The sequence below is a fragment of the Falco rusticolus genome, chromosome 1 (genome assembly GCF_015220075.1).
Source record: "Falco rusticolus isolate bFalRus1 chromosome 1, bFalRus1.pri, whole genome shotgun sequence".
NCBI lineage: Eukaryota > Metazoa > Chordata > Aves > Falconiformes > Falconidae > Falco > Falco rusticolus.
The window spans coordinates 10944787-10962119 of record NC_051187.1 but is presented as its reverse complement, the minus strand read 5'-3'; the positions used below and the strand labels follow the sequence as shown (position 1 = coordinate 10962119).

General features: G+C 51.0%; 1 protein-coding gene across 1 annotated transcript; it reads right to left on the bottom strand.

Annotated features, from left to right (window-relative positions):
• Positions 1 to 6724: 6724 nt before the first annotated feature.
• TEKT3 (tektin 3) lies at positions 6725 to 17038 on the bottom strand. The gene is given in 13 exon segments (XM_037400794.1): positions 6725 to 6989; positions 6991 to 7101; positions 8160 to 8314; positions 9389 to 9398; positions 9400 to 9606; positions 10839 to 10982; positions 11228 to 11298; positions 13258 to 13341; positions 13895 to 14061; positions 14064 to 14199; positions 14201 to 14400; positions 14403 to 14484; positions 16898 to 17038. Coding segments are annotated over 13 exon segments (1608 nt in total). The 3' UTR covers positions 6725 to 6889.
• Positions 17039 to 17333: the final 295 nt, after the last annotated feature.

Sequence of the window (17333 nt, the reverse complement as noted above, 5' to 3'; positions counted from 1 at the left end):
CACCAACCTCCCATCACCTCTCCCCTCTTCATGCACCAGCTCCAAACTAGTCCTGCTTTGTTGCAGAGACGAGGGAATTCGGCATCCAGCCACCAAAATTGTAAATCTTGGGAGAAAAGAGGGAGAGAAGCGTGCTTGGCTCCTTCCTCCTGGCAAGCACAGGCGTGTTCCCTGCAGCACAGGCTCTGGCTCCTCCGCACTCGTGTAAGTAGTCCCATAACACACGTTAGCCAGCAACTGGGAGTTCAGAGCACTCTGGGGGTGAGGGGGAGATGGGCCAGCGGCTCAGACGAGGCCCCTGGCCTCACACCATGCTCCAGCCTGTTTCAGTACCTGCCTGCATGCCCCACTGCAATGCCACCAAGCCAAACTGTGCTCCAGCAGTGCCAGCTCTGCCTGGTGCAGGTTTGCCCAGCCTGGTTCCAAAGGATGTGATTTGCCCTTTCTTCTGAAAAATGCCCGCCCATTCCCCTGCTACCACCACCGCCCCCCCGCCCCCGCTGCTGCTGCCTGCCACAGCAGCCTGCTGCATGTGCCGCCGTCAGAAGCCAGTGCCATCTGTGACTGCAAGCCCCACAGGACTACAACATCTGCACAACCATCAGGACATTCCTCACTAATGAGGCTATTTCAGGCTGTCTTGCCTCTGTGGGTCGGCTGCCCGTGCTGCTTTCAGAGCAGAAGCCACCACGCTCCAGGCAGCACAAACACAGAGCGAGAAGGGTCTTGTCCCCAGGGACTGCCACTCAGCCTGCCGTTAGAGACTATCTTCTGATTCGGGTGTGTAGGTCTGAGATCTCAGCTGCTGTCTCTCTGGATAAATAATCTAACCTGCTCCCCCAAAGCAGAGCGGGAAGATGCACAGTGGTGAAAGGCAGCTGGGAGGTGTGGGACTCACATACTGCACCCGAGCTCCTCCATGAATGCGGGAGAGCAAACCCACCTCTGCTCCAGTTCTGAAAATGGTGCCAAAAGCAGCTTTTTAAGCACAAAAGAAATATCTGAAACTCAAATCAGGGAAAGAGTAGCCTGCGGGTAATGAAGCCTGTTTTGGCTGAGAGTCGCAGATTAGGAATGGTGGAGGCAGCCCAGAGAGAAGAGCACATCACTCCCGTGCTCCTCAGACACTTCTCTTCTTGGAAAGGTGCACGATCCAAAAGGAGAAGGGCTTTGGAAAAACATCTGCTGAGCACGTGCTATGACAGCAGCTCTGGTGATGGGACCATGCTGCCCCAGGGAGCATGGCGAGTTCCCGTGAAAGTGCTGGAGGCAAAGCTCCTCCATGTGCCCTCCATCAACCAGAGGTGCTGGATGGCGACTGTCCGGGCCAGGACAAGAGGAGGCAAGAAAGCGAGGATGCTCACAGCAGAGCCCTTGAGGTTTTGCTGCAGAGACAGCATCGCCAGCAGAGCCGGCACAGGCTGGAGCACTGCAGTGCTCCCCATCAAGGGGCTCACAGTTGCCCCAGCTCAGTCTCCATGTGAGTGTGGGTAGCAGTGGCCATCACCGCCTAAATAAAAGCAGGCGCCACAATAAATTTAAAAAATGTTTTGTGTACAAACAAGATTCGCCACAGGCTGTGCTGGGAATACTGTAAGATTGGTGGATTGTATAAACACTGGGCAAGAAAATGTGGATTTCTCACTTTGAAACTATTCCATGGGATCGCTTCAAACTCTTTATGATGCTCAAGCTTGAATTTTTAGAATAAAATAATGAGAATTCAGGAGGGAAAGTGGGGTTTATGTCACTTTGAGGGGCTCAGATGCTAATCTGACAAGGTAGTGATGGACTTTGAAGACTTTGCTGAAAATGATCTAAGCTTTGTTTAAGTGTCTGTGGCATCACCTGAACCAGCACATCATGGGCTCTGCTGCCACTGGTCCAGCGTACACTTGGCACCATCCCCTTCCGCAGGCCCGGTGAATGACACCGCTCTTAAAACAAGCATTTTCAAACTACACAGAAAGACAAGATTTTCTCTGTATGTCTTCTTGTTTAACCCCAAGATTTTGCTTGGTCATCACAATTTTTAGGGACTTGCTTTCTGTTCCCTGCCCTCGTGATTAAGACCATTAGCAACAGAGGGTTTGAAACACAGAGGGGAAGGGGCAGACATCTGCACTGCCATCAGCAAGCCCACAGCTCATCTGGGGCTGGGAACAGGACAATGGGGGGGAAAATCCTGTTGTCAAACAGCTGTGCAACTAGGGAAAGGAGGAGAGCAATCTATGGTTTAATTTGCATTGCATGGAGAACGTATAGTGCTCCCCCAAGCAACGCACATACATATATATGTATGTATATATAAATACACCTACACAGAGCGGAGTAACTGTCTCACTAAGTTTTCCAGCTCTCCACCTTGAGCGCACGTCCCCAGCTGGCAGCGAGAGCCGGCTCAGCAGGCTGCCAGGACCTTGCCCTTTCCCCAGCACACGGAGGGATGTGCGCTGAGTGCACTGGGTCTCAGCCAGGCACCCGGGGGCAGGCAGACACTGTGCCCTGAGCAGGGGCACCGCTGCGGGCTGCTGAGCCCCACGGCCGGGCTGAGAGAGGAACGGGCCTTTTCTCCAGTGTAAAACGCTTTTTGGATCAAAAGGCACTGAGTGGTTTTTACCTTTTTGGATAGAACTGGTAGAATGGCTATCTGAAAAGCCATCTCTAGCAGAAAAAAAGAGAAGACATTTAAATTCAGCAGACTTCTAAAACAAGAGGTCTAATATATCTTGGACACATTTACTTACTTTTCCTGACATTTGTTCTCCACCAAACCAAGAAGAATTTGCAAAATATTTTAGTCCTGTCTGCATTCATGCCCAAAACCCAGCTTTGTCCAACTTTGTACTTTGAGCTCCAAGCCAGTTGTCATCACTGATAGGGGCAGGCTGAAATCACTGGAGAAAATCCCACTGGCTTCAATGAAACCAAAATTTATCCACTGACTCCAAAACCAAAAAAAAAAAATAAACCCACTCAACCAGGCTTCCCAGCTGGGACACGGCTCTGTGCCAGATGTATTCAGATACTTTCAGAAATTGTGATTTGTGCTCATCTCCTGCATACTGACAGCATAGAAAAAGAGCCAACCCGCTGCGAGCTCCTGCGGTGAACCTACAGAGGATACAGACCTACGCCAGCCTGGAGCTACCTTTCTGCCCAAGCTACTGGGTTTTACACTTCTGCCTTCAGCAGTCCCAGGTCTGGCCCCTTTTTCAGTCACCTCCAGTGTCCCAAGAGTGGCCACCGATGCTCTGAGCGTGACGATGCTCCATCTCCTGCAGCTCCCTGCTGAGGGACACAGCAGATGCTGTGAGTCTGCACAGGCTCGAAGAACAGCTAGAACAAGACCATGTGAAACAAATCCATCGGGGGCTATTAAATCCAAGGACAGCCCTGTCAGCTCAGGAAGTCCTTGAGATACTAATTGCTGGAAGCTGGGAAAGTGGACTGGGAAACTATCACAGGGTGCTTGCCCTGCTCTGGTGCTTTTATCTACGCATCCTCTGTTGGCTCTGTCAGGGGCTGAATCTGGGGCTTGCTGGACTTTGGTTGGAGCCAGCACAGCCACTTCGACGATCCTACACTGCCCGAGTTTTCCTTAGCATTTTGCCAAAGTTTTCTTCCCTCTCTTCCCCTTTCTTTTTTCGTAATAGCAATGAGTTTGGGGTTTTTTCTGACTGCTGATGCTGTTTTGGGAATTCTGTCTCCCTTGAGCATAATAATCTGCATTAATTATGCAATATACTGTTAACATGGGGTTTGGCAAGCTTTCACTTCACCCAAATTCATATCAGACTCCTCCAGGACATCTAATAATTTTTCTTTTCTTAGACAAAAATATCATCCAAGCCTCCTTTCGGAATAGCTTCTTGATAGACTGGCCTTGACAGTTCAGCTGGGTCCTGGACTGACATGAAGCTTAGCTTGCATGAAGCAACGCTGTCCTAGTTTTACTAATTTATTTTCTTTCCTCCAGTCAGTAAACAATCAGTTTACAAACCCGACTCTGCAGGGTTTATTGGAATGATGCAGGAGGGTGGGAATATGGCTGTGGGATGCAAAGGAATTTCCACAAACCAACTTTCTCAGCAACTTGGCTGATAAAGCCAGCAATAAAAGCAGCCACGTCGTTCTTCAGACTGAAGGCATTTAAAGAAAGGAAACATCACATCAGTGCAGAAAGGCAGCCGAGGCAGCCGGGGATACTATTTAGAAGTGATCTATGAAAGCAAATCATGTAACGGTACGAAAGCAAAGGCATCTCGCACATCAGAAGCGGGAAGGCAGGGCAGTTGTTTAATGCACTTGGTATAGATCAAAGACAGAGGCTGCTCGGCTGCAGCCCCACAGGCAGCCCCACAGTGACTGAACCCAGCGGCTTTACCCACCAGCAGCTCAGCCATGGGAGGCAAACCCATCCCTGTGCAGGAGACCCTGCCACAAGCCACGTGTCTATGGGAATGTCACCCAGAGCCCTCTCCCTGGAGACCCATTTTTACAGGAGCTTTGTGGCAGGGCTGGCTGCCACCGTGAGATGTGCACAGGACGCACTGTCAGAGTGGGGGGAAAAAAAAAAAAGAAAAAAAAAAAAAAGAAAAAAAAGACTCAAACTGAAGCACATGTAGGATTAGACAATCAAATCCTACAACTGGGCGGGATTTCAGAGTATCAGCTGCCAGAAGAAGTAACATCAATATTGTCAACTTATGGAAAACTGGCGTGGGGAGAATGAAGCCCCAAAGGGACCTGGGAATTCTCTAATGTCTGGGAAATCTGCTGCAGGAAAGCGGAAAGTATTTGTGAAAGAAATTAGAGAAGCTGCAACTGAAATTCCTCTGGTCACGGCTCAAATGGAGGAAAGAAACGCACTGCCAATATTGTGTGAAGAAGCACTGCGAGGGCAGGACGGCAAGATAAAATTTAGAGAGAGAGAACTGTGACACCACATAAATGCTGTCAGTTAGGAGAAAGCCTTAGAGGAGTTGGGCTGGTGGGAAAGATGAGTGTTTGGGGGGTGCTGAAAGCAAAATCGGAGAAAATCGGAGGCTCCGGGTGCTGACTGTTACCGGAGTGCCCTCAGAGTAAAACGGAGCTCAGCTATATTTTTTGATGTGGCTCAGAAATGAAGGTGGAAGTAAAATGAATGTGAAGCTGTCAGCGATGCCAGGACCTCGCACAAGTTACTTCAAACCATGAGCCTTTCAGAAAAGGGCTGGGGACGAACTCACGGGGCCCATTTCTCAAAAAAGAAAACGGGCAGCTCTGCCTGAGAAACCAGCTGTCTGGAGCCGGGCTGCAAAACAGCAGGGCAGCCAAAATCACCAGGATTTGGGCAAGTCAAAGTAAAGGAACACGGGCAGAGCAGGCGCACAAAGCAGCACAAGGCTAGCGAGGATGCTAACGAAAACCGGCAATCCCGGTGAACTCGGCATGCCCTCGGCATGTTCTGGGGAGGGAGTTTAGTGGAGAAAGGGAAGGTGTGATGAGCTGGACAGTCTTTTCCTGCTTACGGTTGTATCTTCTCTTTAGAAAGGGTGGCTTCTGTCTCTGACAGACTCTGGCTCCAAGATACACACAAAGCAGAGGAAATCTATTTTTAGTTTCCACAAGACAAAAGTGCTAGTAAAAAAAAAAAAAATGTTAAAAAGACAATTGCTTCCTGTGTAGGGCTGCTGCTGCCGAGGGAGACCCTGCCAGGGTGCTGAGGTTGGGGCAGGACCTGGGCACAGGTCACAGCTCTCAGGGGCTGTCCCGGGGACAGCAGGGAGGGCAGGCAGGTCTGTCGGGACCTGTGCTGTGAGATGGAGTCATCCAGGGATGTGGGACAAGAAAAGATGCTCTCAGCTCCTGAGAGCCCCCACACTGGACCAGGAGGTCCATGCCCTGCATTCCCCAGGGAGGAGAAGCGACTTGAGCCTCTGCTTCTTGGGGATTCTTGGCTTTAGGCTGAGCTCAGCTCTGCTGGGGTTAGAAGATTCAAGAGTGTCTAAGTGACACGTGAGTATGGAGCCAATTTGCAAAGTGACTTTCACACTGAACCTGGGATAGATTGAAGGCTTAGCCCTCTGAAAATTCCGATCCTTGCAAAACAGGTCTGTGTCACAGCAGGAGAGCAGGTGCTGTGGCAGCCAGGGTGGTGACTTCAGGACTGATTCATTCCTCCGTCTTCAAAGCGCTTTGGTGCTCCCACCACCAAGCTACACGCAAGAGGTTAAATTAGGAACCAATCCATACTCACCAAAATTAAAACCACAGCATTTTCTTCAATTACCTAGTTGAAAGTACTTCCTCATTTTAGGACCCCAGCACTGACATTTTAGATGACATCTAAAATTTTTCAAAAGCAAGAAAATGATCATTAGAAATCAGCTTAAAATATAGGGCTTTCTATTTAGGAACAGAACATACTGCAGCGATTTACAGGATAGTTTGTGTTTCTTCTGCTGCACCATTAAAATTACATCATGGATGTCAACAGCTAATTACTCTGACAACTAGCTTTACCTCCCCTTGTGATTTTTCCACAGACTCGGGCAGACTCAAAAGGAGGAAGAACGATAGTTTTGCTCCTAAAATCACAGACTGGAAGGGTAGGAATAAATCCCTGTGGGTGGATTTACTCTTAGTTGCATACAGGATATTTTCAGCTACTTTCTGGCACACTGTGAAAGAGCGGTGGAAGGAGAGAAACCAAAGGAAAAAAAAATCCTGGTATACCATGTAACACACAAAGCAATCATTTAATTTCTACTCAGGGCTTTCAACAGGAAGTGGAAGTCTAAACATGTATTTTCAAAGCCAAGCATCTTAGCAGAGCTGGAAACGCATCCTAGCAAAGCTGGGAATATCCCCTGCAACAGATAGCGTGGGCCCAGCAGAGCCCAGCCTAGACATAACCCAAGAGTCGCGTGGTGCTGGGAGAGGTCTCGCGCATCCCCATGCAGGTCCCCTGGTCGATGGAGAGCCAGCTGGCTGTGACGGCCAGGCTCCAAGACCAACTTGGCACGAAGCAGCACTTGCAGCACACCCTCAGCACGTCTCAGCTGCTGCTGAAGGCTTGGGATCATCTCCTTGATTTCATGGACCTCCTTGATGAGGCTGGGGAACAGCAAGAACCCCCCATCTGACAGTCCCATCACAGGGCTGGTTTATAGCACCGTGTTGCTGACGGGCCCTGTGGGCACAGGATCTCCCCCTCCAGCGGTCTCGGGCTGACTCGGACCCCCCATTTCTGGCAGACGTGTGGGGAAGCCGAGGGCAGAGCCCCTCTGGAGGGGAGGGAGGCACGGTTCGGTTTGCTCTAAGGCTCTGCCAACGCACAGCCGCATCTCCCAGTGCAGCTCATCTCCCAGAGCAGCTCATCTCCCGGAGCAGCTCATGCCACCCAGAAGAGGGACAGGCAGCGGCAGTTTCCCGTTCCTGTTTAGTTTTGCGGGTTTGTTGGTTCCCTCGCCTTTGATTTCCCTGTGCAGGGGTCCTGCCCACACCCACGGATGCACATACAGCAACATAGGACAGATGGGAGAGGCTGGAAGTGAAACAAGTGGAGGATCAGAAAAAACGACGGGGTGTGAGATGCTGAGCAGGCTCTGGGGCGGTGCTGAAATTGCTTTATGAAGGCTTCACCTGGAGTCATGCCCAGAGGGCTCCCAGGAGGAGGTGGGAGGTTGGGGGGCCTCAAGGGGGGTGCTGCTGGGTGCTCAGGGCAGCCTGCTTCTCCACGGCCCCTTGGGGTGCAATCCCAAAGAGCTCACTGTGTCCTTGAAAGGATTCCTGGGGTCCCTGGGGAGGACAGGACAGCCCCTACTGCTTCTCCATACGGTAACCCCCCTCTTGTAGCTCCCCAAGAGGAAGGAGCCGAGGGCTCTCAGCATGAGCCTGGTGGAGAGTAAAGGGGTTATTCCTCAGAACTGAGCACATCCCACCGCTGGGAAGCAGGCACGGAAGAAGATGAGGTTTACCCAAGTGGGAAAAATCCAGCCCCTCATAGTGGGGCATCAGGCTGCACCTGGCCGTGGTGTGCAGCCTCCTCCACGGGTGCAGAGCTCTCCCAGCACCCAAAAGCTGGGATGCCTGCTCATTGCTTTTGATTATATCAGTGCACACTTGTGGAAGGACTATTTAGAAAAAAACCACATGATTAATTAATGTCTTACCAGAGCTGGGCAGCATCCTGGCACAGCTCCACATCTGGTCTCCATGTGCGCTCATCCAGCCGGGTCTGAGCCACTTTTAAGGGACACCTTTTGTCCTTAATGGCTTTTCAGATGGCTCCTATGTTCACATTGATCTGGAAGATTTCCTGCAGTGTCTGGTGTGAAAAGGAAACATATGCATAAATTAAAAAATGTATTCTCAAGTGACCACTTAATTTCCCTTTTCTCCTGCCTGTCTGCAGAAACAAACGAGTTCAATAAGCAGACCCTGAGCTCAGACCACTGCCCCTCTGCCACATATCCAGGCACAGATCCAGCAGGGATTTCTCTTCAGGGAAAGGCCTCTCTTTGCTGTTGCTGTCACATCAGAAGAGGTTTCGGAGTAGTGATGGATCCATTGAATTATCAGCTTCCCAATAGCACTGCTTGCAGGAACTGATCATCCATCAATAGCAACGACTAGAGGGAAGTTTTTAATGGATCCTCATTTAAGGATGTGGTATCAGCCCACAGTGCTGCAACTCTGCTCAGTTAATCAATACTGTGTCCAGCACTTTTCAGGGAGCTTCCCGTGAGCCCCACCAACCTGAGCCCGGTGCCCATCACTGGTCTGCGCTCCCTCTGCTTGGCAGAGCAATGCAGGAAACACAGGCAAAACCACGCAGCAAGCAGAGCGCTGAGGCTGAAAGCACGTCCTTGGAGGGGAAGCAAGCCTGCGACCCCCCCGGCAGGCACCCCAGCAGAGACCTTCTGCAGGGCAGCCAGCATTTCTGGAGTAACTACCAGGAGATGCAGCCAGAATTGGCACTTCCTGCTGGAAATCCCTGTGCTGCCAGGCTGTCAGCTAGGATCACAGAATCCCAGACTGGTGGGGGCTGGAAGGGACCTCTGGAGACCACTTAGTCCAAACCCTACTGCAGCAGGTTCTCCTCCAGCAGGCTGCAAAGAGTCACGTCCAGGTGGGTTTTGAACATCTCCAGAGGAGACTGCACAGCCTCTCTGGGCAGCTAGCGCAGGAGGCACAAGCAAAACACAGTATCCACGGAGATGAAGTTACAGTGCCAAATCATCCTGCTCCAAGAAGAAAGTCCCCAATACTTTTGAGTTTCAAACAGAAAATGATACTGTAACCAACTTCTTCTGGTGACCATCCTCGGGCCAGGTCTGCATGGAAGGTGGCGTCACGGGGAAGTGACAGTGTCACACCAAACAGGAGGGGCTAGGGCTACCTTGGCCAGTGGGTCTGGTCTTGCTCTTGGCTTCAGCAGTCTCAGAGATGCGGTTGGTGAAGGTGACGCTCACCCCGCTGAAATGCTGCCACATCTCGTTGGCCATCACCATCAGCAGGTTCCTGATGTCCTGCAGCTTGGCAGAGGCCGCCTGTTCACACTGGGAGGGGAGGAGGTTGTTGTCCGTGAACATGGTCCGTGACTCTGGCACCGAGATCCTGGTGAGGGAAGGGACAGGCCCCTGGTGAGCCCGTGCTGCTGCTGGCTGTGGGCAGGCACGGACCCTGCCAGGGAGCAGCGTGGATTAAACATAGATCAAACCTGTGTTCTTAATTTGACCACATGGAAAGTGAGATATCTGGACACCATTTGTTTAAGAATACTTATCAAAAAATTCCACATCCATGAAGACAACTGTGATACTTATGAAAGCTCAGACAAAAAAACAATTATCCCAGAAAAACAGGTATTTTAATCAGACCTCATGTTTACGTGTTTGAGGCATTTAAGTGCTTCCCAGCTTCACAACAGCGCGCAGATTGCGGTCGATTCACTTTGCTCATAACTTGCTCAGTTTCACACTAAACTGAACGAGCATTAGATGATACTCGATTCCCTGTCTGTGCATACAGGATGAAGTTCACGCCTGTGCAGTAGTCCAGAACAAGGTCAACAAAAGACTTAAATACCACATAAGCTCCATTTAAAACATGCTGATCCTCGGCACATTTTACCCCCCTCTGAATTTTAGCGTCAATCCTTTGCAATTCATTTGCCTGTCTAAATATGTCTGAGCTCTGCTGTGAATAATTATCAAAACATTAGAAAAATTGAATCAATCTATGCCCCTCCATAAACCGCACGTGCCTGTGCGAGCAGCAGATTTATTCCCTCAGCCCTTTGCCACTTGGGGCATATCTCTGCAAGTGCTGGTTTAGGTCCCCATTCATTTACTGCAGAGCCAAAGCTGAATTCCTGGCACCCAAAAGCAGCTGAACTCTATCCCGGGACCATGCTCTCTATTTCTTTATCTTCTATGTCATGTCGGCTCCCTGCCAGGCCCTCTCCATGCAGGGGTGAACCCCCCCCGACCTTACGTCAATGAAGAGCGCTCAGGCAAGCACTGACACATCTTTGAAAATATGCATAAACTTAATGAGCTGTGCAGAGGTGCTGGACTGAATTCATTTCCAGGCTGATCTCTGAACCCTGATATAATGTTTAATTAGGTGGGACTCGTTTTTACCCGTTGGATGTTCAGCATCCAGCTGAAAGCAGAGTGGTGTTCTCCCTTTATGGTGAAAAACGGCCCCTCCGAGGTGGGTGTCTCTGGGTGGGATGGATGTGATGCCCTTATAGTGGGCTGAGGAAAACCAGTTCTCTGCCGGGGAGAGGCACCACACATCCCGGGGACAGCCCAGCACTCGCGGGCTGCCTGGCATGCGCTCACGTGGCGTCAGCCTGCTCCAGCCCTGGGCAGCAGCCGATGCCATCGGAGGTGTTCCTCAGGTGGTGGCACTTGCTGTCGATGCGGTGGGCCATCCGCTTGTTGGCCAGGTCCCTCTCCAGCTCATGCTGGGCCACCCAGTTGGACCTTCAACACACAAACAACAGCCATGGGTGGGGATGTTTGGGTGGGAACTCTACCCTCCCCATCCCGCTTCCCTGCAACTCCCACAGCTACGTGCTCCCATGAGCATCACTGCCCACTTCCCAGGGAGCCTGCACAGGTTTTACACCTGTGGCATGTGGGTAGATGTCGGGGGTCACCTGGGGGTTTCAATTACTGCTGTCAATGCACACCTGCCCTGCAGCAGGAGATAAGGAGTTCCCCCTTACATGAGCTGGGCTGCTGCCTCATCCAGGCACCTCTGCATCCTCTCCTGGCAGGACCCGATGACGCCGACTTCCTGGGCGAAGGCAAAGCGTGACCCCATCAGCGTCCGTGCTCGATCCTCCTGGTCACACTCATCCCCTCGGGTCCCTCCAGCCTTGCACACAGCAAGAACGTGCCTGCCTGTCTTTCTGCCCAAAGCAAACAGGCAGGGAGTGGAGAAAGTGCCCCCCAGCCCCAGCACACTCGCTTGTGCAGCTGAGCCCGCCCGCAGTGACCGGGAGGGGCCGGGAAGCTGCTGTGGCCGCGGCCTCTGAATTTACTTTCGGGGTGGATTGGCAAGTGTTTTTTCATCTTGACATCAATGTCAAGTGTTTAGTTCCACTACATCGAGACAGGGACAGATCCTGACCTAATACGAACAGGCATAGTGGTTCCCCGGACCAGCAGCGCTTCACATCCCCATCCCCAATGACTACTTGCCCTTTTGGCTCCCAAAATTTTTTCCTCCCCATGAGAAATCCCATCCATATCGGACAAGAGGAGATGCACTTCACTTTGGTGTAAATCCCCAGCTATTTCTGAGAAACCCCCAGCTCCACCAGAGGAAGGCATGTGCTGCTCTCAGCTCACGGACTGCGGCACGAACCTATTGCGCTCGTAAAGCCCCAGCTGCTGGAGCCAGGTGATTCCTGCTCCAAACCCAGGAATTTTTAAGCCCTCCTGTCTGCAGGTGCCAGCTGAAAAAGCACAGCCCAAACATGTCCCAGACACTTAAAATCCAAAATGCCATTACGGAGATATCAGCTTTGATTATTTTCCTAAAATCTCATGACCTTTAAATTAATCCTTTAATTTTTCAGGGCCTGACTCATAAGAAAATAAAAAAATCTTCTAACGGAGCAGTGGCTTCACAGTCCCAGGGGCTTCAATGTCCTTCCCAGTTCCACGATGCCTTTGCACGATTGTACTTCGCTGTACCCCGCGTTCGCATCTCATCTTCTGTGCCAGCTCTCATCGTGTTTGCTTTTTATTCATAATTCAAAGCAGACTATATAAAGACAGGCAGGAGTGCACATTTTATGATTTCTCTAAAATACATTGCTGAAGGGTATGGAGCACCAGGCTGATGGGGAGCTCAGGGGGGAGCTGGGGGGGTTCAGCCTGGAGAGGCGGCACCTCTGGGGGGCCCTGATGGCTCCCTACAGCTGCCTGGCAGGGGGTGTGTAGGCAGGGGGGGTCAGTCTCTCCTCCAAGTAACAAGCAACAGAACAAGAGGAAACAGCCTCAAGTTGTGCCAGGGGAGGTTTAGACTGGATAGTAGGAAAAATGTCTTCATCAAAAGGGTGGTCAAGCCCTGGAACAGGCTGCCCAGGGAGGTGGTTGAGTCACCATCCCTGGAGGTACTTAAAAGCTGCGTAGACGTGGCACTTAGGGAAATGGTTTCGTGGTGGACTTGGCAGTGCTTGGTTAATGGTTGGACTTGATGATCTTAAAAGTCTTTTCCAACCTAAACGACTCTGTGATTCTAAGCACACACGGCGGCGGCCCTGCTGCAGCCATGCTGCTCTGAGCAAAGCAGAGCTGGGGGGAGAGGTAATATCTTTTATCAGACCAACTCATAGAGTTGGGAAAACCAAACAAGCTGTCAGGCACTCGCTGCTTTCTCCATACCTGTGTGTGCATATGTGTGTAATACATATAGATACGTGTCTGTGACATAGATACATACAGGACCTGTTCTGCAGGGCTCCGGAAGGCAGGAAAGGATCACAGACTCCTTGAAGAGGGACAGAGGACCCCGATATACTACAGACACAGAGAGCTGGTTGTCACCTAGTCCTTCCTCTGTAAGGGTAAGTCTTACTCCCACTGTGTGGGGGAACGCCGCCCCCCGGCCCAACAGGGTTTGGGGGTGGGAAGAGTTTATACCTCAGCAGCACTAAGGAGCCAGTGAGGGAACAGGGCTGAAAAACCTGTTTAGGGAGGTTTAGGTAAAAATAACTTCATACACAATCTGTGTTGCCAAACTTACTGTGAAGAGCCGTTTCTCCACATCGTCATGGACTAGGTCGATGCCCATCCTCTTCTCCTGGTGACACACGCACTCCTGAGTGACCTGTTGGGGACACGCCATCACTGCTGGCTGCTGGGGCAGGGCTCCCTACAGGGATGCTCCCTCTGCCAAGTAATGTAAGAAAAGAAATTATAGGTGGTCACAGAGATGACAGCGCAGGAGAAAAGTGCCCAGGGCAGCTGGTTTAGCTGACAACGAGCAGCTGAGCTGCAACATCAGCATTAAATCAACATGAGGGAGCACACGTGTCCGTGGTGCAACCGCAGCTGAATGCAGGGACCTGTGTCAGGCTTGACGCTGACCTTGCCAGAGCCTCGTAGTAAGGCATGGGCTTTTGTCTCCCAAACCGTGATTTTGGATATACCGCTTTATAAAAATATTTGGTTAAGCAAATACTGTTCCGATGCGCTCAGCATGCGCTGATCGGGGATGCAGCAGATGGCAAGGGATTTGTTTATCGCTAACTTAATTAATGGCCTCTTAATAAAAACTTTCTAGATGTTACAGAGCTGTAATGAAACTTCATCAGACGTTTGAAAGGCTGCAGATGCTCCAGCAGGAGGCTACAGCCTGCAGCCCACTGGACAGGGCGTACCCGGAGAGGGGTCTCCATCCCAGCCAGGGCTCTCTCCAGTCAGTTCTTCATGTCTGTGAGGGCACTGCTTGCCCCAGCCACCTCTTCCAGCTCACGGCACAGTTCTGACTTCCAAAATCCTGTATCAGCGGCATGTTCTCCCTGAGTTTTGGTGCTTTATTCTTGGGGTTTTTTGTTTGCTGAAATTTACCCTGTATCACGCGGGAGGTTTCAACTCTCAGATGCTCCACGTCGTGCCGGGAAGCCTCTGACTGTTCATAGTTGGTCAGGTTGGAGCTGTACCAGTCATCGGGAGTGTACTGGGTCAAAGGGGGTTGTTCTGTTGGAAATCAAAGGAAGCGTCTTGCTGGGAGCCAACACCTGGGAGCTTCTGGAAAAGGGAGCCAAAGCTGAGTTGATGGCACCTGCTTTATAGAAGGCATTGAGCATCCAGAGGAAGCTGAAGCTCTGGGGCAAGGGGTGCTGAGGAAAACAGTTCTTATAGCTTGAAGCCATGGTGCTGATGGAGGCGGGAACTTGGCAGGGCTTGCTCTTCGATGGGCATACGTTGCTGGGAAGGGAGAGCCATCCAGCTCTATTCCTGAGTGCTGCTATTTGGGTACGTGTCCTGCACAGAGGCAACAGGAGGAGACAACCTCACTGACAAAGCTCCTGCACTTGTGTTACTTCTTACAGCAACACACGCAACTTATAACACAGGCAGTGATGCGCACAGCACCCACACAGCGCCTGTCCAGGCCTAAAACTCTTGAAAACAAATCCCTTCTGTCAGCATCCCAAGCATTTGTATACATAAGGATTTGTCTTTGTTGTTAGTATCCAGCGTCAGGTCTTGAAATACAGAGAGAAACAAATCACGGCTGCTAAGGAGGACGACAGATATTATGCCTCCATTTTCCTTAAATCTGTCAGTCCAGTCAAACTGGAGTTGCTGATTCTCTGCTGTTCATTTGTTTCTTTCGGCTAGTGTACTGCTGATCTTAGAGTACTCCAGATACAATTTTCTCTTTAAAAGTTCCATTACCAGCCCCAACAGCGCTGGACACACAGCTGGTACCCACCCAGCACGATTTGTGGGTGAGGGACTCCATCCTCATCATCTCTACCTTCACTTGCATTAAATGCTCAAGCGAGGAGTCTGCAGGTGAGCTGAGTTTTACAGGACTAGATCCAAATTTGAAAAATCCCTCCTATTTCAACCTAAAAAGAACAGCCACGTCTTCCTGCAAAGGAAGAAAAATGTCTTTGGCTCACCTGATGTAAAATAAATGCACTTGGAAAGGAGATCACCCACAAAGTCTTTTCAGAGCGGCTCGTAAACACCAGCCTTGCGGTAAGCCTAGGAGGAATGGCCACACAGGGAAGTTTTGCTACCAATAACTGCAGACAGCACTGTGGGTGCTATTGCCCTTTTCAGACGGAGGCTATCAATTATTACCAGAAATATAATGCAGAGGGCCACCAAATGCACCCAACACACATAACCCGAGGACAAATGCTCAGGAGGGCACGTTGTACTCATGAAGTTCTTGTGCGGTTACAGGTGTCTCCCACTGGCAGAATAAGTCTCCATGGCTGTTGTCACCCACTGCGCCGTTGCAGGGATGTGTCCTTCCCCTAGCACCGTCCCGTCCCCACTGCTCCCAGCCTGGCTCAGAGCCCCAGTGACAGATGAGGACACTGGCGTCCTGTGATCATGGATGGGAGTGGGGCTTGACACGAAGCATGCGCTAAATCCTATTTGTAACAGCATGAAATCAACTTTATTCCTTTAAAAATGGGATGTTTGCATGAAATAAACTTGCTTTCACTCCGGAACAAAGCATCCACAGAAGCAATCACGTAACTAGAGGTGTAATTGTTCCTCCTGGGCTACCCTGATCACTTTGCACGTGTAGGTGAGCTGGCAGAGACTGACTTGTTTTAAAAATCAAAAAATCCTTGGGAAAGACAGTTGCTTTCGTTTTAGTCACCTCTGCAACAAAGAATGCATCTTTCTGCACAAGGGCAGGACCAAGGACTCAGGCTTTCCTGCTGGAAAGCTTAATGGGTGGTAGATGGGAGACACAGAGCCAGGCAGCTCTGCTCTCGAGCTAGTGCCAGGGTCTCAAAACGCAGCTATTAAATAAACAGCAAACGCAGGAGAATAACAGGTCCTTTAGCTAGGGCAAACTGCAGAAAAATAGGGATGAGTCAGAGGGGAAAAGTGCACAGCCTGCAGCTGGGAAATCTTTGAACTTTCAGGCTGTAAGCCTTGCCCAAGTCTGGCCGTGCTGGCACAGGCTGCCCCAGTACCTGCCTGGGCACCGTGCTGGCACCGCATCTCGCCCCAGATCCAGCCTGGCCAAGGAGGCTGTGGGATAGGCAGCGGGAAACTCACACCCTCACATTTAGCAAAAGAACTCTCACAAACACGACCCTCCGAGCCAGTTTGGCAGAACTGAGGACAAAATGTCTGTGCTCAGGTCCAACAAAAACCACTGTGCGTGCCGGTTCCCACAGACCAGTCGTTTCAGCCCTTTTGTCCCTGCTCGGGATAGACGAGTGCACTTTCCTTTGCTCCACACCACTTATTTATACCTGAGAAACAGCATTCAGAGAATGGGAGATGGCTTCCCCAGCTCCCACCCTTGCCAATAAATTACTCCCTTTCAGATACTGGCAGACACACATTTAAGAAAGGGAGGAAAAACCCTTGGGAATGGACTGGAGTTACTTTTCCCTGCATTTCCAGCTGAAATAAATGCCCCATCTCCCTGGGGAGAAACCATCCCAGGGTGACATGTTCTACTACCCCTGAACACAGACACATGCCTGGAGCTACCGACGACCTCATTTGGGTACATCTGGACGATATAAGAGATACTGGGGGCGATTAGGAGAAATACTGGCTTTTTCAGTCCTCCCCTCCCAGTTAGAGCACATGCTCCCCCTTAGCTGCCTGGGTGAGGGATGCACGTTCCAGGGGGCTGGGGTGCCCGGAGTCGGGGGACTGATACTCACCGCTGTGCTGTCAGGCTCGGTGGCAGCACCGTCAGGCACTGCAGCATCCCCGGTGCAGTCAGGCACAGGACCAGGGGAACGCTGCCACGGGCGCAGGTTGCTCAGTGACTGGATTCTGCCTAGGTGACTCCCTGCAGCCATTATGGCAACCTGGTGCAGCAGCTCAATGGGCAACCCAGGGCCACCCCTGGGCAAGAAAATACCCTCAAACGGCATCCTAGTTCATGCCCTGGACAACCTACTGCCCTCGCTGGGCAACTTCATGCAGCCCCTGGGCAACCAGGTGCAGCTGTTGAGCAGCTGGACAATGCTCTTAGTCATACGATTTAATTTTAGGTAGTTCTGCATGGAGCAGGGAGTTGGACTCAATGATCCTTCTGGCTCCCTTCCAATTTGAGATATTCTATGATCCTATGAACTCAGCACCCTCAGTGGG